The following is a 27,702-nucleotide window of genomic DNA, read 5'->3' on the forward strand; positions in this document are numbered from 1 at the left end:
TGTCTTGTAGTTCTATGAATATCTGTATTGAAGTATAAACATTTCTAAATAAACATCTGTATTGTTTCTGGTCTTCATTACTTTTCCAACAAATTACTAAGCGCTTTTCGCCTTTTGAGCTTTTGCGCCTTGTGTCCACTGAGGGCTTCCGTCGTCCTCCTGGTGGAAGAATGGCCGGCTGGATGTGGCTCCGCTGTATGTTAGGGCCTCATTTGCAACGAATTCACCGTTCAACGGAGCAGTCTCGACCTGAAAGCAGGGCCGGGAGGAGGGTAGGGATACCTATCATGTTCTGCATCTGTTTGACGACAGCCGACTGCGAGAACTGAGCGGTATTTAACGTCTGTAGCATTGATGTAGCTCCGGCGGCGTCCCGGAAGTGTCCGGTGTTTGTTGTTGAAAGCTTCTCTGTCGCTGTGAGGCTCAGCCGGGAGGACAAATGAATGAAATGACAGCAAACACATCAATCTGTCTGTTCATGTTCAGTTCATTTCTGTTTCACAGTCACAGTAAACAGCTGGTCTATCTGAAGCTACATGAACTGCTCTCCTCCATGACATTAACCTGGCTATGCTAACGCTAAGAGAGGAGAGGAAACTCTGCCGGAAAGGAAAGGGAGGAGACACGAGAGAAAAGAAAACTAATAATAAGAATAAACATGTATATATTTACTTTTAACAGAGCCACTGTAAAGACTGTGTAGCTTGAACATCCATCACCATGGCTACAGTCAGAGCTACTGGCTACTGACTCTCTGCCTTTTATTCACTTTACTTCATGTTTTTGTTTTATTTTGTTTATTCTTATAATTTATCCTTTGATATTGCAATATATATATATATATATATATCGGTCTACAGGACAGATAATAATGCACACAGTGCACTTTCATAGACTAAGCTACTGGAGTTACTCTGCTCTATACTCACTTTTAACAGTCTCTTCTGCACTATATTCACTTTTTTAATAGTCGTGTATCACAGCTGTTACTCTGCACTATATTCAGTTTTAACAGTTTTTTTCATCTCCTTGTATTTTTATATCTGGTATATTTTTTTGTACTTTGAACTACTAACTTTTTTACTGCCTTTTTATTGTTGCACCATGGAACTGTGATGCTGGAAACTTGAATTTCCCTCTGGATCAATAAAGTTACTATCTATATCTATCTATCTATCTATCTATATTGTTATTAATTGTTTTTTATTTGTTTGTTTGTTTTATTGACACAACAAACGTTAATTACTTATTTATTGTTTTCTTCCATTTACATGCAGGTTCTTTTTTTAAATATCTATATATTGTAATTTGCTTAATGAATTGTATATATATATATATATATATGTATATATGTATATATGTTTTTATTGTTCTTTTTTTATTTTGCATTTATTATTGAATTGACGCTTTGGCAATATTGTTCACCTGACAGTCATGCCGATAAAGAAAGTTGAATTGAATTGAAATTGATAGATAGATAGATAGATAGATAGATAGATTTATCCTTTGATATTGCAATATATTGTTATTAATTGTTTTTTATTTGTTTGTTTTATTTATTGACACAACAAACATTAATTACTTCTTTATTTTTTCTTCCATTTACATGCATGTTTTTTTTAAATATCTATATATTGTAATTTGCTTAATGAATTATATATACGTATGTGTATATATATGTTTTTGTTTTTAATTTTATTTATACTAATACTAATACTTTTACTTAAATAGAATGTCAGAATACATACTTCTACTACTACTACTATCTACTATTGTAGAAATAGTAGTAGTAATAGTAGTAGAAAGAGCAGACCGATCGTCAACAATATTCATAACAATAATAGCCTATGTAGTATTAGTAGCACTTGTGGCAGTAACAGTAAAAAATAGAAATGCTAATTGTTGTTACAGGAACAGTAAACGTATAGTTGTTTTTGAAGAAGTCGTAATGAAAGTTATAACAGCAACAGTTCCTTTTGTTGCAGTGGAGTGACTGTTATCATCATATCAATACAAGAATCACTTATTGCTATTGGTTTACATGGGATCTACAGCATGACGGGTTAACACTCACACACAAACACAGTCACATTCTGACGCGTGTGGTGAGAATGACCCGTCATACCAACTCTAGCATCTTCCGCTCAGAGTATCATTCTGTTTCAGAGTGAATTCAACTTGCCCTTGACTACACATATATATCTTTTTATTTATTATTGAATTGACGCTTTGGCAATATTGTTCACCTGACAGTCATGCCAATAAAGCAAATTGAATTGATTCTCTCTCACAGCCGGGATGGAACTACCAACCCAGGACTCTGGAGAAACACACCGACAGCATCCTCGGTTGGGTGAGTAGGGTTGTATGGTTGATAACACACTATATTGAAAAGATATAAGAAGTTCTTTCAAGTAAAGTTAGTGTTTTCTCCCTCCAGGCTTCAGCACTGTGGTCTCTGTCCTACTACAGCTCTCCTCTTCTCCTTTGTTATCTGTACAGGAAAGGTAGGTTGTATGAATTATGTTTGGTAGGGGAAACTTATTTCATCTTCATTATATACTGCAGTTATGACCAGAGCTGGAATTATTTTAAATATTAGTTGATTAGTTATCGGTTTTCTTTTTTTAAATTACTTTTATTGTTTTTGATTCATATTCTTAATCGGACCAGTAAGACTTGCTTTGCTACTTGACACTGTGTCTTGTTGCCCCATGTCTTTAAAGTTATTATTATACTGAATAAATTAATGAGCAACTATGTTGATAACTTATCAAGGAATAACAGCAAAACAATCTCTGGTTTCAGCATGTCCAATGTGAGGATTTTTTACCTGTCTTTAATTTATATTTTTGTAAATTGAATATGGGTTGGACAAAACAAGACATTTGAAGATGTCAGCTTGGGCTCAGAGAAACTGATGGACATTTTTCACTATTTTCTGATGCTTAATAGACCAAATTGTAGCATTAGTTGTGACGTATAATCAAGGATCACTACCAGAATGCTCACACCAACCAATGCATGAACTGTAGCGCTTATGTTCCCAAAGTTAACAGTCCAAGTTACCAACTTACAGACACCAACATAACAAATGACAGTTCCCGACTTACCTCCTGTAACCATCTCCCATATGAACCATTATAACCTCCTGCAATCTGTGCAGCAGCCGGCTTCGGGTTCTCAGATGAAGCGTCTTCAGTGTGACTGGGTCCAGAACTACCCAGGACCATTGAGGGCAATAGCGCGCTCACAAAAATCAGAAGACAGTTTTGTTGTAAAGCTGAAGCCAAACAGTCTGCAAGACATGTCCCACGAGCAGGAAAACACCAAACCAGAAACTATTGTTTCCCTCACTAGAGCCAGGCACATCAAAAGCTTCCAGCCTCGGACCAAAAGACTGCAACTTAAGTTTGACTATTACGGAGCTCCCGAAAGTTCCTCCATAGAAGCTATAACTGAGGGAAAACAAACTTTAACTGCCAGAATACGCACACAACCCAAAACCGATGCGTAAATAATGAAATCACTGTGACACTAACAGCCAGAGCTCAAACAGCCCATACACAGCCAAAATACCACCACAGTGTATGGTGGGTACCTATGCACTGTAGCCTGATAGCCCAGTAAAGCAGCAGTAAACCATAAGCTGGCGACCCAACTGCAATTTCGGATGTTCCCCTGAGACAACCGATCTAACCACTTTCATTACCACACTATCAAAACCCCCCAACGAACACCAAAGGGAATCCACTCTTAAGCTTAACAGGGACAGAACGGCAAATCACCACAACCGTGAACAGTACCAACACAACTCTGTGCCACAAAATCATCAGCATGCACAGCTTGACGAAAAACAAACACACCGAACAAATCAGCAGTTTGTTATCCAGTACAGCTGCTTACATTCACCCAAAAAGAGAAAAACAGCCTACTTACCACACACCATGTCTCCCAAACAACCAGATTGCACCCCTCATTGCCGGGGTGAGTGCAGTGTTGCAGGTTACCAAGAAACCAAACGACCATGTGGGAGCTGAGAGAGTAGGAGGCAGCTTGAACTGGCCAGGAAAAAACACAAACAGGCCAAGCCAAGCAGACACAAAGAAGGGGTCGTCACAATATATATATATATATATATATATATATATATATATATATATATATATGTATACTGTATATCAGAAAATATACAGATTAGTGTCATGATAATCATTTCTACCTCGTCGCCCAGTCCTACTTGTATGTAAACAATCCCAGCTTTGGGAAATTGTATTTTTTTTCCCTCATGTCTCGTCTCTTTTATACTATCCTTGGAGTTTATATTAAAATGTGAGCTTGACAGGTTTCAGTAGAAGTCTTTCTCAGTCAGAAGGCTTGGCAGTGACAAATGTCAAAATATGTATTTTTTTTTCTGGATGACATTTCTTCTTCCATTAAGCAAGAAAAACTGCCACTGGGGCGATGTACTCTGTTCTCCTACAAGTGGGATTAATATAAAGTTAATCAACTGAATCATCCAGGAAGACGGTGCCGCAATAGAAATGAATTGCTTGAGGTTGTGTGCTACTCTGTAGTGTATAATTGAGTTTCTGATATTGATTTATGCATATGGTTGTAGGGTAGTTGTCAGACTGTGAATCTTGGTATCGGTGCCCGTTAATGAGGCTTGGGTCTAGCAAGGAAAAGGGGATTAGGGGGGTTCATGTGGATGTCTGTGTCACTGTTGCTTTGTGTATTTTTAGGTTACATCTGCAGCAGTAAGCTGGTTCCAGTGAGTCAGTACCTGGGAACAGTGCTGGTGTGTCTTCTAGGAGTGGCCTGTCTTCGAGGTGAGGCTGCAGATTTCAACTGACTGGCAGGCGATGACTAATTAAATTCATTCATCTTTTAGATATCACATCATATGCTGTATATGCCGCATGCCAATAAGATTTCATTAACTTTGAGACCATTGCACAAGGTCTACACCCACAAAGCATACTAAACGCACCCTTGAGGCTTTGCAGCAAAGTGTTGTTTGTGTTTCATGTGTACTACTGAGCCTATATGTCTCCCTCCGTTTTTGCTTTCTTCCTCTATCCCTTCCTCCCTTCCTTTCCTCCCGCAGGGTGGGGGAGATGGAAAAACTCAGAGTATCTTCAGTTTATCTCCATACTTGAAGATGTCAAGAAGGATCATACACCAACGACCAAGGTGATGACAACTTGATATAAGTACTGTTCATCAAGATGTTTTGAGGAATAAAGGGGATGAAATAGTAATTACTCCTGTGTTTGTAAGTAATCAAATTAATACATCAGAATTTAACTCAAGAGAAAACTTTTTTTATTACCGCTTTCCATGCAGAACAAACTGAGGTGCTATGACTTTGACTTCTCGTACTGGCCTTCGGATTTCAGCTGGACGGAAGTCAGCAATCCGTAAGTTTTTGCTCCCCTATTTTATTGCCATTTTTTTTAAATGACCATGTGTTTGCTGCAATTCTATTTCCCATCAGGGTCAGTTCATTGTGAATACATACACTCAAAGCAACTGAATGCCAAATACTTTGTGGCTCACCTGTTTCATTGTAAGCCTTTGACTCTGTGTTTAACAGAAAACTATCCAAGGCTGGTGTTTCTCTGCTAAAGCCAGAGCCCAAATTAAGAGGAGCAGCAGACAGTGTCCTCAACTCTGTGCGCACTCTACCATGCCACATCATCAGGTAAATGCAGTATATGCAGCACCATCCATAAATGAAGGCTCTGCATGAGTCCAGGACAATACTGCAGATTTGTTTCTAGTATCACACTAAAGGGGATAGATACAGTCTGCTTTATAGCAGGTTTGCTATCTTATTTCACCCCTATTCATTCACTTATGAATATAAAGCATTTGTCCAATGTTGCTACAGTGTCATCACGTCTATTTCCATCCTCTCCAGTTTCCTTATTGCCCACTCATTTGGGAGGAGGATGCTGTACCCTGGCTCTGTAGGGTTACTGCAGAAAGCCATGAGGCCCATGCTACAGCAAGGCCAGGCTAGGTTAATAGAAGAGGTAAAAAAAAAAATACAGACACTCCCTCTCTAACTGTCTGTACTCAACTTCAATAAATACCGATCATCATTCTCTGGCGATATGCTTTCATTTTGTCACAGTTTGACGGCCAAAGGAACAAACTTGTGGCCTGCGACGGCAACGAGATCGACACAATGTTTGTGGATCGAAGGAGAGACGGCGGGCAGATTGGCCAGACCCTGGTTAGTGTCTGCGATGACTGCTTGTTGTTGTTTTTGTGCCTTGTTAATACCCCTTTTCCAGGGAAAAACAAAACTTGTGTCACATTACGAGCGGGCGGGTTAAATGTATGAATTCTGCCACAGGTCATCTGCTGCGAGGGGAACGCAGGCTTCTATGAGGTGGGCTGCATGAACACGCCACTGGAGGGTGAGGAATCCGCTAGTTTATAATGCTAAAGCACATAATTTCTATTAGCGTGAACTTGTTGCGTTTCAATTATACTTGTAGCTAAATCTTGTGTTTTGATGTGCACTGCAGGTGGCTACTCTGTGCTGGGCTGGAACCACCCTGGCTTTGGAGGCAGTACGGTAAGCAGTGTTTTCAGCACTACATCCTTAAACTAGCATTAGCTATGCCTGTGCTTCACATAGTCCTAACAAACAACACAGTGGAAAACGGCATGTTGAAATTCTGGTTTCAGTTTGACAGTATTGCACAAGAGGCTAAGTACACTCCCAAGGCCGATATTATCAGTGGAGTGAAACAAAACGTTGTAAATCTGTCAACTCTTTGTGAGTGCGTGGTTTTGTAGGTGGGGTTGAGTGTTACTATTTTGTTTAATAATGCATGGGTATTGATTTTTTACTTGTGTCTTTCTGCCAGGGAGTACCATTCCCCCAGAATGAGGCCAACGCCATGGATGTAGTGATCCAGTATGCGATGCACAAACTGGGCTTCCAGCTCACTGACATTGTCGTGTATGCTTGGTCCATAGGAGGATTCACAGGTACAGAAAATAACAATGCATGATGGGTACTATGCTATAAACACGTTTAGTCCTTCCTTCCTGGTTCTGCTTATCCTACTCACCTTTTTATCCCTCTATTTCCTTTCTTAGCCAGTTGGGCAGTGATGTCATACCCAGAGATCCAATCAGTGGTGTTGGATGCCTCCTTCGATGACCTCCTGCCTCTGGCCCTCAAGGTCATGCCCGACAGCTGGAGTGAGTTCCAGGGGTTAAAGGTCATACACTCTTATTTGCTTGTTTGTTTTAGTTAGTAACTAAAACCTGTTTGTTCTCTCTCAGGGCCGTTGGTGCAACACACAGTGAGGCAGTACATGAACCTCAACAACGCTGAGCAGCTTCTCAAGTGAGTGGGTCTATTTATAGTGACACTAATCATTAAAGTCAAAGTCTGCATCGTTGAACGTTACGCAACATATTGGAGTGTAATTGTGAAACTAACCTTTAGCTCACAGCGATTTGGCTGATGATAAAAACACAGTTCCTTATCTTTCCTGCAGATATCAGGGACCAGTCCTGCTGATCAGGAGAACCAGAGATGAGATCATCACCACAACGTGAGTCCTCACAGTCCATCTTAACATATCTCAGTCTCAGTGTAGTATAGTACAGCCGGTTTGCCTTCCATTGGGTTTACATATGCATAATGTCAGCAGGAAATTGGTTGAAATAAGATGTTTAATTAGGGCGTAACAACGGTTCGGATCAAATGGGATCAAAACTTAGGAATTTTTTTGCACCTGATGTCGTACTGAGACAAATAAGATTCCCTAAAATGTAAAAAAAATACTTCAACCACTGGGGCACTACTGCTGTTTTTTTAAACACCAAAAGATATATTGTTCAAAAATCAGTGACAGTATTGGTTGGAATATTTAGTTACACCCACTAGTATGTCATGAGTAACATTATGCCAATGACTTAAAGGTGCTCTATACGATATCCAGGGCATTAATAGAAGAGTAATGTCTACCTGAACAGAGAGTGAAGTCGCTCTCCCTCTGTGTGTATTGTAATCCAAGTTTCTCCTTGCTTTGCTGACATCACTGGGTTGGTCGCGCGTGCTTTTAGTGCATGTGAGTGTGCCCCATTGGCTAGCTCACGGCCACTGCTCTCATACGGCGGTTACAGCTGATAACGTCGTCCTGACCAACAGCGTTGTCGCTGAAGCGTAGCACCCACACTCCGGTTCCCCCCCAGGTTAACATTGTTAGCTGTCAGCATTGTTGACGTTGTTTTCAATGTTGGCACCGTTAGCTACGAGACACTGGCGAGAGCTGTGGGGGCGGCAATAAAAATGCTCCTTTTAAAGATATAATCTTTTGAAATAATTTACAAGAAAATGTATTTTATTATTGTTGGGCATTTGTTGCTAAATTAGAGTATATTATATTATTAGCTTTAAAGTATGACATTATTTGATCGGCTGGGAAGGTGGAAGACATCAAGTTGTTGCATAATTGAGCACATCACTGTTTTATATATATACAGTAGTTGCATGTCAAATAGCATGTCATTTTCTGTATAACATTATAGCGCTATACCTTACATCATAGTTGTATAATTAAAGCATTATAAACACATTCACACCAGAAAACCACCCAGCACTTGAATTATCTCCCATTTACAACACAATTATTGTCAGCATGGTGAGGGTCAAGTGCCTTGCTAGTTGATGCAGAGGTAGGAGGAAGCATTCACTTGCCTACTCAGTGACCTGGTCACAAGACCACTGACACTAATATTAATATCACACTGTATATTACAGAGGTCCAGAGGACGTCATGTCTAACAGGGGCAACGACCTCCTGCTCAAACTGCTACAATTCAGGTCGGTATTCTCATTGCTGGATACGATCAATGTATTTGGACTTGAGTGACACACATACACACATATATATTTATATATATATATAAGTGTTGATGTCATTTCCCTGCCTAGGTATCCAAAAATAATGACAGATGAAGGAGTCAGAGTTGTCCGACATTGGCTGGGAACCTCCAATCCCTTAGAAGAAGGTATGTGTGACCTCCATTTAGAATTAATTCATTTAACTTATTGTACTAAACTGAAGAAAAAATGTATATGTCTACATTTAGGATTTGAACGCTTGTGTAGTAAGTTGGTTATTTCTCTGCAGCATCCGTGTACAGCGGCTATGAGGTGGATGATGACTGGTGTGTGTCTGTGCTGCAGTCCTATCAGGCAGACAGAGATGTTTTGTTTCCATGGAGTGTCGGTAAGCCCCTGGGTCCTTTCACATTTACAAAGCAACAAAAAAGGTTGCAGAGTTCTATCCTCATACATGCTTGTTTCACCTCACACTGTTATGTATCAATGTTACCAGGTGAGGATATGACTCTGGAGGGGAGGCGGCAGCTGGCTCTCTTCTTGGTAAGGAAATAATCTTTTGTTATCCATGCACTCGATCTCCGTGTGTACGCTTGTTTCGTCTGTCTGATATAAAGGGCAGCCACCTGTTGTCTTTATCACACCGCTCCAAGTCAGGATACAAAGTCTAATTTCCTTTTCTCCAATAAAGCCTCATTTTCCTCTTTAAGGTCCCCCTCTTCTCTCGCACTCCAACAAAACCCACAGCTATTCACAGACATCATTACCACTGAGGAACACTATTCTGGTCGCCATAGTAACCAGCTCACCTGTGCTCTCAGGTTGACTGGTGTAATATATTTCACCGCGCTCAGCTTATTGAAGTCATTTAACATCAAACAAGAGCAGTGCCATCAATTACAGCTAATGCTATGCTTTTCCTCCCTCAGTAATTCCCTCTGAATTGGGCTTTATTCACCACCTGCGTAAATCCTTAAGAGATGGGAGATTTGTAAGGCACTGAGCCACAAAGACTGAACCTAATATAATCAAGTTCTACACTTTTTTTTTTGTTGTTCATTGCCCTCCCACACCCCTTTTTCTCCATCTCCCCCCCCATCCCCGCTGTCTTTTCTCTCTCTCTCTCTCTCTCTCCCAGGCGCGGAAGTACATGCGAAACTTTGAAACAACACACTGCACTCCTCTCCCCGCCTCCGAGTTCCACTCACCCTGGAGACTGTAGAAAAAGATGGATGGATGGATGAGAGGAAACAAGCAGCAGAGGGTTTGGACGGCCTGTGGTCAAGAGCGTGTCGCTGGCATGGTGTGAATGTATTACTGTGATTTTGTTCCAGATTTTCTCCAAGATAGGTTTCGTTGTCACATATAGTGTTACTGTGGTGGCATCTGGAAAGAGCTGGTCTACTACTACTAAACCCCCCCATCAACCCTTAGCCACAAACCTGTTCAATATAATATGGTACATGATTTCTGTTGAGGTTAGTTTTTATTCATACTGTTCAGTGTTAGTCTCCTAAAGGAAAAAAAAAAAGATGCATTTTATGTAAACGCACAAGCCATCTCTCTCCCTCCATTGTTCCCTCTTTGGCTGTATTTGTGAAGAAGCAATTATAAGTAAGCTACAATTTAAATAATATAATCTTAATAGTAGAGGAGTTTTAATCTTTAAAATGCAGCCAAAGTGTTAAAGCTTTTCAGGTTTGTTTCTTTTCTGTGGACACTATCTTTACGAACAAAGCTGTATCGTTAAATGATTAAATGCTCTTACATGTTCTGTTAAATATGCTGAATAAAATGTTTGACATAAGAGACTGAATTCATTTGCTCATTACTTCAACAAGTGTAAAACAAATTGCACAGATATAGAAGAGACTTAGATTAATAGATTGCCTCAGAACAATACACATCTGAAAACCATAGTCTGTCACAAGAGCTTTATTGAATTCCCTTCATACCACAATCGACTTGGAAAACGAATATGAAAATTAATACACCGACATGAAAGATGTGGAAATAAATCCTGATTTACATAGTGCTGTGATTTTTCACATCATTTTCCTGAAGTTGTCCATGGCTTCTTTTACTTTTTCAAGTTCAGTTTGGCTCTGCCGTAGCTGTGGAGAAAAGGAAGTCATTATTTACATGTCTCAACACCCCGAGAAACCCTGCGAGTCAATTTCTTTTTCTCACCTTCTCAGCATCCTGCTCCTGCACCTTCACCGGCACCTTCTCCTTGTAGTCACTATTTTCCATCTTCTCTCTCAGCTTCTCCATCTGTTTCTCCAAATCACCTTTCTTTGTCACCAGCTTGGCCACTTCCTTCTCAACATCAATGAGTCCCTGGAGGAGTTAAAGGTGAAGAGAAGATAAGGGCTACAGTTAGAAATAATGATCTTGTTATTTCAGGTCAGTAAAGGAGGTGAAACAGATGAAACACTAAACTCAAATTCAAGAGGAGACCGAGTTTAAATAGTATTCTCAGCATGATTATCAACTAGGTGAGGTGCATTCGTGCTCTTAGACTATTCAGGTAGTCGTGTGACTTGTCAAAACAGAACCAATGAATTGATCTTTAAAGTGGAGATGAAATGAAAAATGCTTTTTTAACCCTTTTATGTACCTATAATACCAATATTGTGCACAATATATGCAAAACAAATTACAAAAAAATCAAGTTCTTCGTATTTTCTTATCAAAATCCAATCATTATTTTAGAGACAAGGGAGGTTGTGTGCGCTGTAGTTTCGTATCGCGACACATTTTAAGCCTGCACGCTTTTAAGCAGTCCAATCAAATACGAAGGATTTGATTTAAATCCATTTTGTAACTGTACACCGCTCACATATTCTGTTTCACTGGGGAATACTCACAGTACAGAAGCTAAACATGTTCTAACATTTGTTTCACTGGGACTTTAAGAACAAATAGTATAAGGTAAACAACATCATGCATCAACACAAGGTTTCGTTTTTAAGGAAGTTAAAACAAAACCAGACCTAATATATTTTACACGTCAGGTCTCGGGTAGAGTGATGGGAGGAACCAAATAAAATTGAGCAGATTGCCCGCCTCACCTTGAGCATAAGGTTGACAGTACATCTGTCAGAGGCGATGGCCACAGCACAGCCTCCTGGGACAGGCTCGTTGGCTGTCAGAGGGATGACGGCCTGAGAATAAGACAAGGTCTGAATCTGCAGACTGTACTTCTGCACCAGGGACACAGTCGCAGGGTCTATGCACTGGAGGTAGCCTGGGGGGGAAATGGGCAAAATGAAGATTAGACATCATTAACAGATAATGTGGTGACAAGATATATTCAGGATTTAATACAAGCTGTGGTTGAAACAATTAGTGTGAACAGAAACAGATCGTTGTTTATGCACAACCACAGGTCATTACGTAAAAGTAGCAACGCCACAATGTAAAAATACACCATTAGCAATAAAAGACCTGCATTCAAATCTTAATAAAGTAAACGAACAGGTGGGAGAACAAAACAGAGATCATAGAGATTTTAACTTTAAAGTCTCAAAAGTAAAAGTACACATTATGCAGAAAAAATACAGCATTTATGTTTTGTTACCAGTTGTTATTATAACTGGTGCAATAATATGAAAGCAGCATTTACGGTTGCAGCTGGCAGAGGTGGAGCCCATTTTAACTCCTCTATATACTGTTCTGTAGTTTGATGTGTTACATATTCTATTTTTATTGAACCTTTATTTCATCAGGATAACCCCTTTGAGATTTTGAATCTCTCTTTCATGGGGTTCTGGTCAAGATGGCAGCTTAAAGGCTTCATAAAAACAACACATAAAAACACAAAGAACAAACTTAAAAACAGAACAGCAAAAAGTTAAAAACGACATAAAACATTTCACATAAAAGAGACAACACACTTAAAACAAACCGCAAGTTATATCAATTGGTACATTTTCATTTAGTGCCAGGACAGCTGGCACAAAAAACTGTATTTTTCCCAGCCCAACTTAACTTAAAACCAGCCCAATCTGGCAACACTGATACTGAATATAACATTTTTAAAGAAGATGAACTTGCATGCATATACAAAATATCACCATAATCAAGCATTCGGCATTTGTTTTTCTTTTAAAACGTAGTAAGTACAATCTTTTACTCAATATTATCCTCAGAAAAGCAGTGAAGTAGAAGTATAAAGTAGCATTAAATAGCAATAATCATGTAAACTACTTGAGAAAATTTACATTTACAGTTTTTACCACTTATTATATTCATCAGGCAAGGTGTGAGCCTCCTGCAGTGGGAGAATTACACCCAGCTTGACAAATACTGGAATTTCCCTGCTAATCAAGATGATGAATAGTGATGGATTTATTTTAGAGTAGCTTTTATAATATAGTGTGTGTGTGTGTGTGTGTGTGTGTGTGTGTGTGTGTGTGTGTGTCATCTTACAGTCAGCTCTGGTCTTGGTCAGGTTGTAGTCGGCCCTCAGTGACCGGATCGTCTTGATCACGTTCATTATGAACTCCATGTCGCGGTCGACCTCCTCACTGTGCCAGCAGAACTACAAGTCACAGAAAAACACATTGCTCACAAAGACAGAAGGAGAGCATCACCAAAAAATGAACTTCAGCAACTATCATTTAAAATAAGTGATGTTCACCCTCTCACAATATCTGAAACAACTTTATAAAAAAAGTTTTTTCTTCAGTTCTGACCTGTACAGTCTTGGCATGGGACGATATGAAGATTTCATGTCACGATCATCCTGACCAAAATATTCATGATTCACGATATTATCCCGGTAATCATCAAAATATTCTTAAAACTCTTGAAAATGGCACTAAAACATACTGGAATCACTTTACCTTACATTTTCGTTAAGAAACAAATATTTTTATTGCGTCACAGATAGGACTAATCTTTTTTTGTATTGAACATCCTTTTTAGTGAAAAAACAAACATAATACTCTATTAATGTGAACTTTCATTCTTCGCCTGGTCCTCGTGTGAGTCAGTATGCACGGGGCCACACGAGGTGCCAGTGTTCATCTCTGCTCATGTACGGATTTATTTATTTATTTATTTATGTATTCATTGTCTCTGACACATGCTGATTGCTGCTGTCTGTGAGATTGTGTATGGTCTGGGTAGATTGTAAAACTGCCTTTCTGGGATAAAGTTGTCTGAATCTGAATCAGGTCATCATAAATCATAAGGTCACCCTGCATAAATAAAGGATGAATGACTCTGTTCTTTCTTACCTGATAATTCCTGTAGTTTTTTTTTTTTTTTTTAAATCAGGCTCTTTTTTTCACTTCTCTACATGATAGAGAGCGAGACAGCTTTTTCAAGTCACTTGTGAGGATATTCACGATTATCCCGATAATGGAAATTCACCTTGATCAACTTATTGTGAGTGTTTTTTTATCACGATCTGTGAAAAAATCCTATATCGTCCCATCCCTAATCCAGTCATTTGTACATCAATGAGTTTTTAACAACCCGTTATTACACAGCTTTGCTGAATATTTGATTCTAATCGTTCAATCACGGTGTTCTACGGTCTGTTATTTCTTTATAGTAGACCGTTGCTATGTATAACAGACCGTTGCTATGGGCGCCGTTCTGTTGTCAGACTCTGGCGGACCGTTTTTGTGTCAAATTATTGATTTCTTAAGTAAGTAGCTGTGCAATAAGCAGGATAATGTACAGCTTGAGGGTCATTGTTGTGAAATAAACCCCTTCAGGGCGATCTTGCATCGCCCTGGAGGGGTTTATTTCACTCATTCACCCTTCCCTTATCTCACCTCATCTGTATCAGGGTAGGATGTGACAGTGATGCTGGGGGGATCGCTCTGAGGTCGTCGTCGTGGTAACCTCTGGTAGAGTTCCTCGCTGACGAAGGGCATTATGGGAGACAGAAGGCGCAGACCGACTTCTAAACAGGTGTAAAGGGTCTGTCTGCACACCAGGGCCTGTCTCTGGCTGGTGCTGTCTTCCTCTGCTTTACTGAACACCGGTTTCACGCTTTCCTGGAGAATAATAGAATAGGGGGAGGGGAACAGATTTGATACACAGTCTTCTGCAATAACATTAACTTTTTACACGCGCTCACATCAATTATTTAAGATGAATGGACCGGGGCTGCTCGGGGGTCTCTTAGTTTCTTACCAGGTAGACATCGCAGAGCTCGTACAGCCAGAAGTTGTAGACGGCGGTTGTGATGGTTGGGAAGTCGTAGCTCTTGAAGCCGGCATCACAGAGACCAACAGCTGCACTCAGTCTAGACAGAATCCACCTGTCTGATACACTCTCCTCTCCACACAACTGACGGGATTGAATGATGTGTAAAAGAGGAAGAAATTCAGTCCATGTATACACGTTTATGAATACAAAGCAGGGCAGCATATGGGTAAACGAAACCCCCAGACAAATAACGGTAAGAATAAAAACTGTTTTATTAAACATTTACTTGGTCAAAATAAGGAATGCATCATTGCATGAATACAAATAAGTATGAAGCAGTGCTTGTTTATGTTTTCTGTGTCCTTCATGTTTTCCCCTGGTCTCACCTGGGCTTTCTCTGATGGTACAAAGTTGTCTCCCAGTGTCTTCATGGCGAACTTCACAGCGTTCCACAGTTTGTTGCAGAAGTGACGGTAGCCCAGGATGCGGTTGACATCCAGGTTGATGTCCCTACCTAAGAGATGCACACAGCAATAAAGAAACATTTGCTTTTGTAACAGCTGACCTTCTACTGACTTATTGTTTTCCAGTGTTTTGATATATTTTATGTAGTCAAGGTTGAGATCCAGGCTGTCGGCCAATGGAGGCACAACAACGAGGGAGAAAGTAAGAAAAACAAAAAAAGAACAACAGGTTCACCTTGGCTTGTGTAGGCACACAGGGCGAAGCGGAGAGCATCTGTGCCACACTCTGGGATGCCATTTGGGTAGTCTGACGTCTGGCCCTGCTTTGCCTTCTCCACCTCCACTGGATCCAAGTTGCTGTCATTCAGCAAGGCATGAAGACCCTAGAGGGTACGGGGGTGGGAAACAAGGAGGGATGTCACCACTGAAAAACTATTTTTGTCTTTTCATCTTGAGAATGAAAACCCCCTTTCAACGGCTTGATGTTTTAATAGGCAGGGAGGGACCTTTAAAGGGTATTATTATTATTATTATTAAGGGTAAAGTGCAGTTCACTACAAGTCCTTCAGTGCCCTCTAGAGGACATGTCTGCTTCGTCTGACTGAGCAGTTTCCGCCCAGCAGCTGAAGAGATTGATGACCTCAATAAAAGCTTGTTGGAAGCAGAAAAGGGTGCTTCATAAATCTTACATAAGAATATGGGCCTCGGGGGAGCAATAAGCGTGTGGTGACCATGTAAAAGACGACCCAAATGGGAGAGAGGAAAGACTATGTGTATGCGCGTATCTGAACATGCATCAAAGCGTGATTAGGCTTCACCTCTAGGGAGATCCCCGTAATGACGTCCAGAGGGTCAATGACGTTGCCAAGAGATTTGCTCATCTTCCTCCCGTGGGCGTCCCTCACCACTGCATGCAGATAAACCTGGAAGAGAGCATCATCATTACGGAGTCATGTCCTGCTTATGACACTAATATCACACCCTGTTGTGTTATGTTACAGTCTTTGATCGCTCTCACCTCTTTGAAGGGCAGCTTGCCGGTCAGTTTGAGGCCCATCATCACCATACGAGCAACCCAGAAAAACAGGATGTCATGGCCCGTCTCCAGTAAGGTGCCGGGGTAGAACACATTCAGGTCCTGGGTCTAAAGGAAGAACGCAAACAGCAACATTAATGATGGAAATACATAAACAATGCTGTTTAAAAGTCCTATTTTATCCAGATGAGAGGTACAGTGACATGGACGTTAACCCATTTTATATATAAAGTAAAAGTGTAGGGCTGCATTGATTATTTTCATTGTTGATTAAACTGTTGACTATTTTCTTGATTAATCGATTAGTTGTTTGGTCTATAAAATGTCAATCAGTGTTTCTCCAAAGCCCAATGCGACGTCAAATGTCTTGTTTTGTCCACAACTCAGAGATATTCGGTTTACTGTCATAGAGGAGTAAAGAAACCAGAAAATATTCACATTTAAGAAGCTGCAATCAGAGAAGTTTGACTTTTTTTTCTTTAAAAAAAATACTCAAATCAATTATCAAAATAGTTGGAGATTAATTTAATAGCTGACAACTAATCGATTAATCGTTGCAGCTCTATAAAAGTGCACTCAGAATTTGGGTGACAGCATTTCCAGTTTATATGCTTTTCTTTATTACCCATTTTGCAGTTTTAGAGCAGTGTCTCTACTGCAGAAGATATCCTCACTATCTACTGCAACAAAGTGGCATTTGTGTCAGTAGGAAGGTGGTTGACCTCCGTGTTTTACCTCATTAGGCCATCCGAAGATGGAGAAGGGGAAAATGCCAGACGAGAACCAGGTGTCCAGAACATCCTCATCTGAAACGCAGGAACAAGAGTTATCTAATCTGTATGAATATGGACTAGATTGAATTAGGTGAATCTGTGTGGTAGCAACACATGAGCTGATTAGATAACCTTTAGAATAGTTGTGGTAATGAGACTGCTTAATTAAAAAGTGTTCAATCTCACCTTGTCTGAGGGTGATTTTGTCAGCAGACACATTGAAGCGTTTTGCTGCCTTCTCTCTGGCCACCTCCTCTGATTTCCCACTGATCCAGTAATGACCGTCCATGTCCTGGAGGGGGGAAAAAAGGTTAGATAAACAAAAGAAACAAGCAAAGATATATAGAATAACGATGCAGATAGCTTTTATCTGTCATCTGAAAGCCTCCAGACCTTGACAACAGTGACAGACATCATCTTACCTCTCCTGGTTTCACGGAGGGATCGTTGACAGTGATGAAGTAAGCAGGAATACGATGACCCCACCACAGCTGCCGAGAGATACACCAGTCCCTGAGAGGGAGACGGATGGATGAAATCTGAAACAGGACTCACAACACACTTGATTGTGCAAAATTCTCTCTCTCTCTATCTCTCTCTCTCTAGAGCAGTTACAATTAGTCAGTTAATCAATTAACTGATGGACAGAAAATTAATTAACAACTGTTTTGATCAATTAATTACTTACATAATTTTTTGCACAAAACTGCAAAATACATTCTCTGTTTTCAGGTTCTCAACTGTGATCCGCTATTTTTCTTTGTTGTGTATGTACGTTAAATATTGTTGGACAGAAGGTCTGACAAATTGACGCATTTTTCAATATATTCTACCATTTTACAGACTAAAATATTCAGGGAATAATCAAGAAAATAGTATGCGGATTAATTGATAATGAAAATAACCATTAGTTGCAGCCTAATCTTGGAACCCATCCTCTATCAGTCTGACAACAGATGAGCTTGGGGGCAAAGGGCTGTATTTCAGGGGTTCCGGTGTAGCCAGCGGATATCCGGACCAAGACTTCCTCTACCGTGCGCTGCTCATTGTTTACAGTCCGATTAGCAACTTGAGATGCAAGACTGGAGTTGGAGTTGAGAGACGACGTCCAGGACCGGATTGTTTCACAAGTAGCAAGTTTAAAAGCTAATTCTAAACAAATAAAAAGCTAAATTATTGTCTGACGATAGCTGGTGGGTTCCCAGATGGCATTTCGGCCAATGAGTTCCGCCTCTTTTGCTCTCCACACGGACTGTTTACCTGCATTCAACCAAAGCCTGCTTGAATGTGATTGGTCAATACTACTCTACGATCCTACAAATGGAAACCAGAACGCTTCCGATACCGAAATCTTGTCCCGTTGCCTACAGATTGTACATGTGAATGTAGCATCCGTTGATAGAGGTCAACATTCAATTTAAAATGCTTAACTGCCAAGACTTCAGTGTAAAAAAGTGCAGACACTGTATGTATCAAAATCAGAGTAGTCACTGTGAACACCATCTACCAAACATTAAATTGGCCATAAAAAATGCTCAGATCTTAAAACTGAAACTTTATTATATTCGTCATATACAGTACATAAAAGGTACATACATGAAATTTGACCTCTGCATTTAACACATCCTAAGCATTTCAGTAGCAGAGGGCTGGTGTGAAGCGCCCGGGGAGCAACTTGACAACTTCAGTGTCTCGCTCAAGGACACTTCGACATGCAGACAGGAGGAGCCAAGGATTGACCCGCCAACCTACTGAGCTACAGCCGCGCCTCTCTATCTATTATGAAGTATTAATAATAAGTATAAAAGAATAAAGAAATAATTACCTGATGTTGTCCAGCCAGTTGTACCACGTTTTGAGGTGGTGATCGGGGATGATTTTAAGCCGCCCCTCTCTGACAGCGTCTGCAGCCTGCTTGCCCATATCTGCGCAGTTCACATACCACTGCGGCTTCAGCAGCGGCTCCACAATGTCCTTGGAACGACTGATAGGGCAGATTCAAAACGGGGCTTAAAGGATGATCCTGAACAGGATGAAAAGATCTAAAACATGAATAACCGGTGTTATATTAATGCACAGATGGACCTCACTTTACCTGCAGACGGGGACAACCATTGGGTTGTCTTTGATCTCTTTAAACTGGCCCCTGTCCTTGAGAGCCTGCAGCACTGTCTTCCTGGCCTCAAAACGCTTCGTGCCCTGGGGGGACAGACAGAATAGTTAAAAATGAAAAATTGAGACATGAAACTGCTTCACCAAGCAAACTGTGAAGAAGCTTGACTTTTAGTGTCACGGCGGAAATACACACACTGCAGGGGGAAGGACGATAATGAGACACTATACCAGGAAGGGAGGAGGCACGTTAATGAGCAGGCCATTCTCGTCCAAAATGTTGATGAAGGCCAGATTGTGTCTCTCTCCAACCTCGTAGTCATTATGGTCGTGAGCTGGGGTGATTTTGACAGCACCTGAACAGAAAATGGAGCAGAGGAACAGGAGAGGCAGAGAGAGGGAAAAAAAAGAGAACAGCCATAATAAGGAAAGTGGCCAGGCTTAACGACTTGTTATAAATACTTCTTCTCAGCACACTGCAGATCCACAGGCTTCCTGTAACCATGCCTACCTGTTCCAAAGCTCATGTCAACAAAGTCATCGAAGACGACCGGCATCTTGCGCTCACAGAAGGGGTGCAGCACCATTTTCCCCTTCAGATGCTGATATCTGGGGTCGGCAGGGTGGACGGCTACAGCAGTGTCTCCCAACATAGTCTCAATACGAGTTGTTGCCACAATCACTTCGTCATCTAAGCAACAGAAGGAAATGTGAAGAAAGGCATTACTGAAGTGGCACAATGCCTCTTTGTTCACAGTATCCTGCCCTTTAGGAGCTCACATACCTGATCCGTCCACCTTGTAGGCGAAAGACACCAACACTCCGAACTCCACTTTCTCTTTGTACCCGGGTACAGGCAGCAGAGTCCTGCCAGTGAGCTCCTTCTTATCCACCTGCAAACCAAACAGAGGATTTAATCAGGAGAGCACAGCATGGCCCGCACTGGCAAAACAGTTTGGATCTGTCGCCATCACAACCTTTATAATGGGGTTAATAATGTAGGTATGGGTACTGTTTGACAAAACATGATTTGCTATGAATACCAATATTACACTTTTTTCAGTACCATCATTTTTTGAGTATAATCATATTTTTAAAAGCATTCTTCTCCTTTTTTAAAAAGGTATACTGTGCAGGATTTTCCTAAAAAACTATTTATAGACTCGTATAAGACTCTCAGTCATCACTTATGAGCCACTAGAAATATGTGGCAGCGTCTGTATCTGCAGAGATCCTGCCTTCTGCCAGTGTTTTCTTATTTTCTTATTTTGCCGTGTTCGGGACGTTTCTGGGCATCAGCTTTGGACACTGGTTGTGTAGCGCCCTCGCGTGTGAAAGCACACATCCAAGAGGGAGCTACGAAAATGGCGGACACAGTGACGATAAAAGAAAATATTACGAGGCGAAATGCCAAGCGGACAAAGCTCGTTCCGAAATGAGAGTGAATCTGGAGTGGGCTTTTACTTTCGCTGCCGTATGTGATGCTGCCGGTGATACACTGGGCTGTGATCTGGCAACCGCAGCACGGGGACGTACACTTCTGGTGCTGTTGAGGATGTTGAGGGAAGAGGGGCCAACTTTGAATGTTGTGTTTACAAACCGTAAGCGACAACTCCTGCATAGTATGCTTTTAAGTCTTGTTTTTGGTCATTTTGACGGTAAGTGCCTGATAACAACTAGTTGTGAAGTAAATGCAATGGAACGGGGACGGAGAATGTGATATCTAGTGGCTGAATGTTGTCAATGTTATGAATAGCACCTTTAAATTTGAAATATCTGATCAAAGAATATAGATCAAAGAATCTAAACCAATCACAGTTTTCAGTATTCCTTGCTTTAAAAACAGTTTTGTAAGTACTCTAAAAGTTTTGGTGTTTGATACCCAGCCCTAGTTATAAGTGGGATACGTATATAAACACATACACTTTCAGTCAACGTTTTTTAACACACAATTTTAGTATTTTTGATTGAATCTCAACGAATGCACCGAGTTTAAAACCCTAAAATTAAAAAAATAATAAACACGTTCAGTGACTTTACTGGAAATGGCCTTTATCTTTATCAATCTAATAAGATGCATACTTGCCTCTATGTCAGAGATGGCAGAGTTCAGTGTGCAGGACCAGTTGACCAGCCGCTTGCTCCTGTAGATCACTCCCTCATCATGCATGCGGATAAAGGCTTCCTGGACTGCATAGGAAAGTTTCTGGACAAAGAAACGGGTTTAGAAATGAGAATGAGGAATTCAGATTTTATTCTAATTAGTTCAGGGGATTTCAGAAAACTCACATCGTCCATAGTGAAGCAGGCTCTGTCCCAGTCCAGAGAGGAGCCCAGCTTCTTCAGCTGGTGGTAGATACGGTCTCCCTTCCTAAAAAGGCAAAGAGGCTAAGTTATTAGGGTGTCTTTATCACAGTATTTAGCCCAATTCAAATCTCTCACATCTCCTCCTTTCTACTACTTCCTTCACTCACTCGTTCTTCCATTTCCAGACTTCCTGGATAAAGTTTTCCCTGCCCAGATCGTGACGGCTCATACCCCTCTCTCTCATCAGCTTCTTTTCCACCACCACCTGGGTGGCGATACCAGCGTGATCACAGCCCGGGTTCCACAAGGTGGTCTCACCTCGCATCCTGTGCCTGGGCGGACAGAGGAACACACACTAATTCAAACACATGATCCAGATCACAACAAGTGCGAATTAAATAGACAGACAGAAATCCCATGATGGAACAAAAGTTTCATTGAAAATATGGCTTTGAATTTCAGGCTGCTGAACAGTCCAATTGTAGTTACCATCTGGTCAGAGAATCCTGAATGGCGTTGGTGAGGGCGTGACCCAGGTGAAGCGATCCAGTCACATTAGGTGGAGGGATACACATCATGAAGGTGCCACGAGGGTTCGGGTCGCTAATACTCTTCCTCTGCACAATATAGTGACGGAGACATACATGTTATTGCAGACTGAAATGATAAAAAAATAAAAAGATATGACATTTTGTGTTGTGTGAATATAGCGTGAGGAGGAGGACTTCCTTACCCCATACTCAGGCTTGAAGAATCCCTGCTTCTCCCACCATGGATACCAGGCAGCCTCCACATACTGAGGACTGTAGGAGTCAGGGAGCGGGCTAATGACATCTGACACCAGAAGAGAAAGAGTTGATATATGGACCTGAAGCTAATCATGAGAAAACTATTCATATTACCGAGAGTATACAAAGATGTCACTTGCGTGATCTTGTGATATTGTGAGAATTGCTCGTATGATGATGTCATGAGCACTCCTTCTGTTACAAAAGAGAAAACACTCTGACCCACACTGATCAATCACCTTTTTTCTCCCCAGGGGCAGTGGGGACACTGTATGCGATCACTCCCAACTCCTTCTTTTCTGGTTTGGCCTTTTTCTAAAAGAGAAAAAAACAGAGCTGATGTCAAGTGATTTTTAACCTATGCAAAAAAAGTTATGTTGTTGATATAGACCATATTTATGGTTTTCAAAATTGCACTTATGTATACGTTCTATTTGTGGAAGTTAAATATCCCTACCTCTGTCGGTGGCAGAGTCTTTTTCTTCGCCTCCATGTCCTTCTTCTGATTGAACTTTTCCAGCTTTTCTCTCTTCTTAGCTTCCTTCTTCAGCTGGGCTTCTGTCTTTGGCGGGCCTGAGGGAGGAAACGTGAAGGAAATCAGATTACTGTTTACAAAAAAAAAGAAATATTCATGAACTGTGGCACAGGACTTCCTGACCATTAGCTGTGGCATCGGCAGAGTCAACAGCAGGACTGCCATTAGCATTAGCAGGAGCAGGAGCAGGAACAGGAGCAGGAGCAGGAGCAGGAGCATTTGTCTTTGGTGTAACTGGCACCATCTTCTCACAGAGAGTGATCTTCCCCAACACCTTCAGGAACTGTGGCTGATTAATGCAGGTTGTGAACCACCTTGTAACATTGGTCAAGACTTTCCTGTCTGATGGCTCCAACACCTAAAACAAAGAAGAAAACAAATATAATCAGACTAATGGTTGACAAACTTGGCTGAGATTTCTCAGTACTAAATTGTTCAGACTACAGAAACATGCTGAGAGATATGTGCTGCACCGCATACGTACATATTTGAAAGGGAGAAGAACAGCTGTAACTACGGCCATATCAGCCAGGGTGATGTTCTCCCCCACCAAGAAGGTTCTCGGTTCCAGTGCCTGATCGAGAACCTTTAGAACACGCATCATCTCCGCACGGGAACTCTGCTGTAGCTGAGAAAGCACAAGTCATTTGAGAATAAAACCTAACAAAAATAAATCACACACATGTCGAAGTAAGCATTTGGATACTCGTCTCACCTTCTTATCCATTCCCATCACCCCCATCAGTGGGAAGACCACAGCACAGGACACCGGGGTGAGTTCATTGTCTGCAAAGCTGAGCCACTGCCACACCTGGCTCTGCTGCTTTGAATCTACACCAGCCCTCTTCCCCTGATTAGCCAAGTACCAGGCCACAGCACTAGCCCCGCTCAGGACGGAGTCACCCCCAGCGCCCAGCACCAGGGTTGGTCTGGAGCGGGCATTCAGGGACACAGGAGGGTCCTCTGTGAGGGTCCGCGGTTGGGAGGACGGACAAAACTCTGCAGCAATGAGAGCCAGGAGGCTCCTGAAGTCATCAGGGTGAGGGGACACGTAGAGAGTGGCCATCTCTGTAGAGACACAGACAATAAAGGGGACATATTATGGTCATTTTCAGGTTCATACTTGTATTTTGGGTTTCTACTAGAACATGTTTACATGCTTTAATGTCCAAAAAAACAATATTTTTTTCAAACTGTCTGTCTGAATATACCAGTATTCACCCTCTGTATGAAATGCTCCGATTTAGGGCACACCTCTTTAAGCCACCCTCCTGAAAAAGTCCATTCTGCTCTGAATGGCTTGCGAGAAAATATGGTGCACCTTTGCAAAGGTAGTTCTCACGCTCTGGGCGATATATTAACTAATGAGCCTGCATGTAACATAGGAAGTGGAGCCAAATCAGAGCCCGGTTTCAGAAAACGGGTTTAGTGAAAAGTTATTTAAGCCTGAGATGAGGGCAAACTCTGGGTTTGCAGTTCCAGTTCCTTTTAAAGAGCCAGACACACTGTTTTATTTCCTCATTCATTCAGTCCCTATTAAAGTCAAAGGTTTACTGTATGCCAGAATCTAAATCCTGGTTGGATATCAGTTTGTTACTCAGGGCTATCTAAAGTTATCACTTTTATGTGCTGTCAATAATTTCATTGAACTGCATTTTTTGCCCTCACATTCAAATATTACACTGCATCACATCACCCTCAGCTTGTCCTTCTTAATATAACACTGTGACTCTGCACACAAGACAGCCATCAGTTTGTTAGAGGAGTTCCAATAAAATCTCTAATTGCCATTTCAGTGACTGTTTTTAAATTGACCTCATTTGTTGAAGTAGCTGAAATGAAGCCACTGAATGCTGTTGAGCAAAGATCCAAATAGATATCTACAATTTAAAATCTACTGTTTTAACTTTGTGTAAATCACCAAACACATTCTTACAGGATCAGATTGTGAGCTTACAATCATGTCTCTATGTCTTTGATCTAAATGTTTTGAGAGTAGAGTGTGTGTACATTGGAAGTGAGTGGTGAAGCAATAAAAAGAGAGTGGCGGCGACGTGAGCGAGTAACGTGATCGACTCCGGTCCAAGCAGGAAAAGTCAACAGTGTTTGGTTTGTCCATTTTTGGCTACTGTTGAGACATGGCTGTGCAACATGGCAGACTCCGTAGAGAGGGGACCCGCTCCTTGTGTACATATGTATTTATTTTGCACAATTTAAGACTACACAACATAGCAAAACAAATAAATGAATAATATACAGTGCAGGAAGAGGCAAAAAAAAAACACAGGGCTTATCTGAAGCCTTCACCTAGAGCCAAGATTAATATAAAGAAATAATATGACTACATAATAGTGATAACAAACAATTAGAACAAGATATATATAATAACAATAATAACAATACAGTAAATATATCAAGTGTGTGTGTGTGTGTGTGTTGCGTGTAAGTGTATGGTTAGTGTTTGTGAGGAGGATATTGATTTAAATATCTATAAAGACTTCTGGGCAATCGTAACCAAACAACATTGTGAGTGGAAAAAAATAAAAAACATAAAAACAGATAGAGATACTGGGTATCTTATTTCATAGTTTGTGTGTTGGTGCTGCAAATGTATGTGCACAAGCACTGACAAAATGTTTGTTTTTTTCATGATATGTCTCCTTTATGAACTGGTTTTGATTTCTGCAAGTAACAGGCTCAGAGTTTGTTAAACCTGCTTTGAATGGCTTGTTGCATGTCACATATTCTCTGATCTAGACAGCCCAAAAAACACTGACTGGGTATCGTATTTCACAATTTGTGGGTTGGTGCTGCAAATGTATGTGCACAAGCACTGACAAAATGTCCCCTTTATGAACAGGTTTTGATTTCTGCAAGTAAGCCAGCCAAAACAGTTATGCCTGTCAAGCTATCAAATAAATCTCCAGCTGCCTGACTGGTGGTGTGGGTGTGTTTGGCAGTCATACCAGGTAAACTGCATCTAGGGATAAACTGGTTTAAACGTTCAGTATTTAAAAAAAAAACAGTTTTTAGCATCTTATACTATCTATATCTACTTATATATATCTTGTCCTAATTGTTTGTTATCACTATTATGTAGTCATATTATTTCTTTATATTAATCTTGTCTCTAGGTGAAGGCTTCAGATAAGCCCAGTGTTTTTTTTTGCCTCTTCCTGCACTTTATATTATTCATTTATTTTGTTGTTATGTTGTATAGTCTTACATTGTGCAAAACAAATAAACAAAATAAAGAAATACAAGAGGATACAGTTACATCATAGTTTCATCAAATGTCAGACAATGGCTGTGTTAGCTTTCTGTTTCACTTTCTGCAAAGCTCATCTCTGCCACCTGTCAAAGGCTGAAAAGTCCTACCAAACAGGCTAGTTAGCTTTAGCTAATCAGACAAACTAAAAGTGTAGTTTCTGTGAGAGCATGTTGACATTAACTCGTGTTTACCTTCCTATCTGTTATTTAAAACTCCTTTTTAAAGTTAGTGTTTAATAAACTAGTTGGTTTGTTATTGGAAAATGTCTGTAAGAAGTTATTCCTACCTTTGAATGAACCAGAAAGAGACGTCAGCTTAAGTTAGCAGCAGCAACAGCAGAGCCACATGAGTCCTCTCCGCCTCTCTGGGATGTCTGATGCAACGCGACGACAGGCAGCGAGGAGTTCCGGGTTTGAGCCGCTGCTTCCGGCACAAACCGGAAGTCAATACAAAAATATTTATTTTTAATAATTATAAAACAGTACTATATATAAAACAACCAGTGGTGAAAAAGTATACAAATAACTTTAAAAAAAAGAAGCAAAAGTGTTGGTATCACAATGTAAAAAAATCACAGTTAAATAATCCAAAGTAAAAGAAGTCAATATGCAGAAATGTTCCTTTCAGAGATATTATAATACATATTATATTAACTGTTATTACTATCGTATTAACATATAAGCAGCATTTTAGTATCATGGGTCATTGAGATGGAGCCAAACTAGTCCAATAATGTAATAAAGATAATATATAATGATATAATAATGTAACTCTCAAAGAGTCCATTCTGCATAGTGGGTAATTTTACTTTTGATACTCTTACTCTTACAATTGTAAAACTTTTAATGCAGGAATTATATTTTTATTTACACACTAGTATTGCTACTTTTTACTGGAGGTGGAAAATAACTCATAATATTAATTTGTACTGCACTCAAGTTATTTTTTTAGCTACTCCGACTAAATTTAGGTATTTCCATTTTCTGATACTTTAAGCTTCTTCTCCATTACTACTATTTGAACAAAAATAAAATGTCTTTATTTTACATGGCAATAATTGTTTAAAATGACCAACATAGGTCTTCATCAGGGTCACTTCATACAGTGACCCTGATGAAGACCTATGTTGGTCGCAACGCTTTGGTCATTTTAAACAATTATTGCCATGTAAAATAAAGGCATTTTAATTTTGTTCAAACACTACAGTGTGCCTTGGATTATTTTTGAGGGAGACTTGCATTTTGTACTTTTTTCCACCCATGCAATGAGCCCTTCACAAGAATGAGCCCATTACACCTGAAGGATCCAAAGAGCACCTGTATGTGATTACCACAGAGACCCAGCAGCGCTTCTACTCCATTGTC

General features: G+C 40.5%; 2 protein-coding genes and 1 long non-coding RNA gene across 5 annotated transcripts; 2 read left to right on the forward strand and 1 right to left on the reverse strand.

Moving 5' to 3' along the window:
- Nucleotides 1–112: 112 nt before the first annotated feature.
- abhd16a (abhydrolase domain containing 16A, phospholipase) lies at nt 113–10,688 on the forward strand. Its single transcript, XM_037784431.1, has 20 exons — nt 113–272; nt 2,294–2,353; nt 2,441–2,507; nt 4,746–4,832; nt 5,111–5,196; nt 5,350–5,423; nt 5,600–5,707; nt 5,927–6,041; nt 6,143–6,244; nt 6,368–6,431; nt 6,543–6,592; nt 6,888–7,011; nt 7,123–7,227; nt 7,312–7,375; nt 7,530–7,586; nt 8,798–8,860; nt 8,972–9,048; nt 9,171–9,269; nt 9,378–9,424; nt 10,020–10,688. Exons 1-20 carry the CDS (start codon nt 171–173, stop codon nt 10,101–10,103), a joined length of 1,635 nt encoding a protein of 544 aa, XP_037640359.1. The 5' UTR covers nt 113–170; the 3' UTR covers nt 10,104–10,688.
- A 112-nt stretch (nt 10,689–10,800) lies between these two features.
- On the reverse strand, nt 10,801–26,759 carry vars1 (valyl-tRNA synthetase 1). Of its 3 annotated transcripts, XM_037784429.1 has the most exons (30): nt 26,625–26,759; nt 23,783–24,135; nt 23,552–23,695; nt 23,286–23,425; nt 23,191–23,255; nt 22,990–23,105; nt 22,772–22,847; nt 22,478–22,578; nt 22,234–22,361; nt 21,912–22,076; nt 21,727–21,808; nt 21,524–21,643; nt 20,222–20,330; nt 19,949–20,128; nt 19,669–19,793; nt 19,421–19,524; nt 19,151–19,309; nt 17,748–17,838; nt 17,512–17,617; nt 17,288–17,358; nt 16,535–16,660; nt 16,335–16,439; nt 15,752–15,899; nt 15,439–15,566; nt 15,038–15,193; nt 14,674–14,898; nt 13,316–13,427; nt 11,956–12,131; nt 11,072–11,221; nt 10,801–10,995 (listed from the first exon to the last, which is right to left on the reverse strand). In XM_037784429.1, exons 2-30 carry the CDS (start codon nt 24,131–24,133, stop codon nt 10,927–10,929), a joined length of 3,828 nt encoding a protein of 1,275 aa, XP_037640357.1. In that variant the 5' UTR covers nt 24,134–24,135; nt 26,625–26,759; the 3' UTR covers nt 10,801–10,926. The 3 variants fall into 3 exon arrangements, with proteins under 3 accessions (XP_037640357.1, XP_037640356.1, XP_037640358.1); XM_037784428.1 differs by having other exon boundaries at nt 23,191–23,425; XM_037784430.1 differs by lacking the exons at nt 22,990–23,105; nt 23,191–23,255; nt 23,286–23,425; ... (1 more) ...; nt 23,783–24,135; nt 26,625–26,759 and having other exon boundaries at nt 22,478–22,580; nt 22,773–22,789.
- LOC119496837 lies at nt 13,434–26,962 on the forward strand. Its single transcript, XR_005208825.1, has 3 exons — nt 13,434–13,793; nt 25,656–25,660; nt 26,951–26,962. It is a non-coding gene; the product is annotated as an uncharacterized LOC119496837 (long non-coding RNA).
- Nucleotides 26,963–27,702: the final 740 nt, after the last annotated feature.

This window comes from Sebastes umbrosus, chromosome 11 (assembly GCF_015220745.1).
Source record: "Sebastes umbrosus isolate fSebUmb1 chromosome 11, fSebUmb1.pri, whole genome shotgun sequence".
In the NCBI taxonomy this organism is placed as follows: domain Eukaryota; kingdom Metazoa; phylum Chordata; class Actinopteri; order Perciformes; family Sebastidae; genus Sebastes; species Sebastes umbrosus.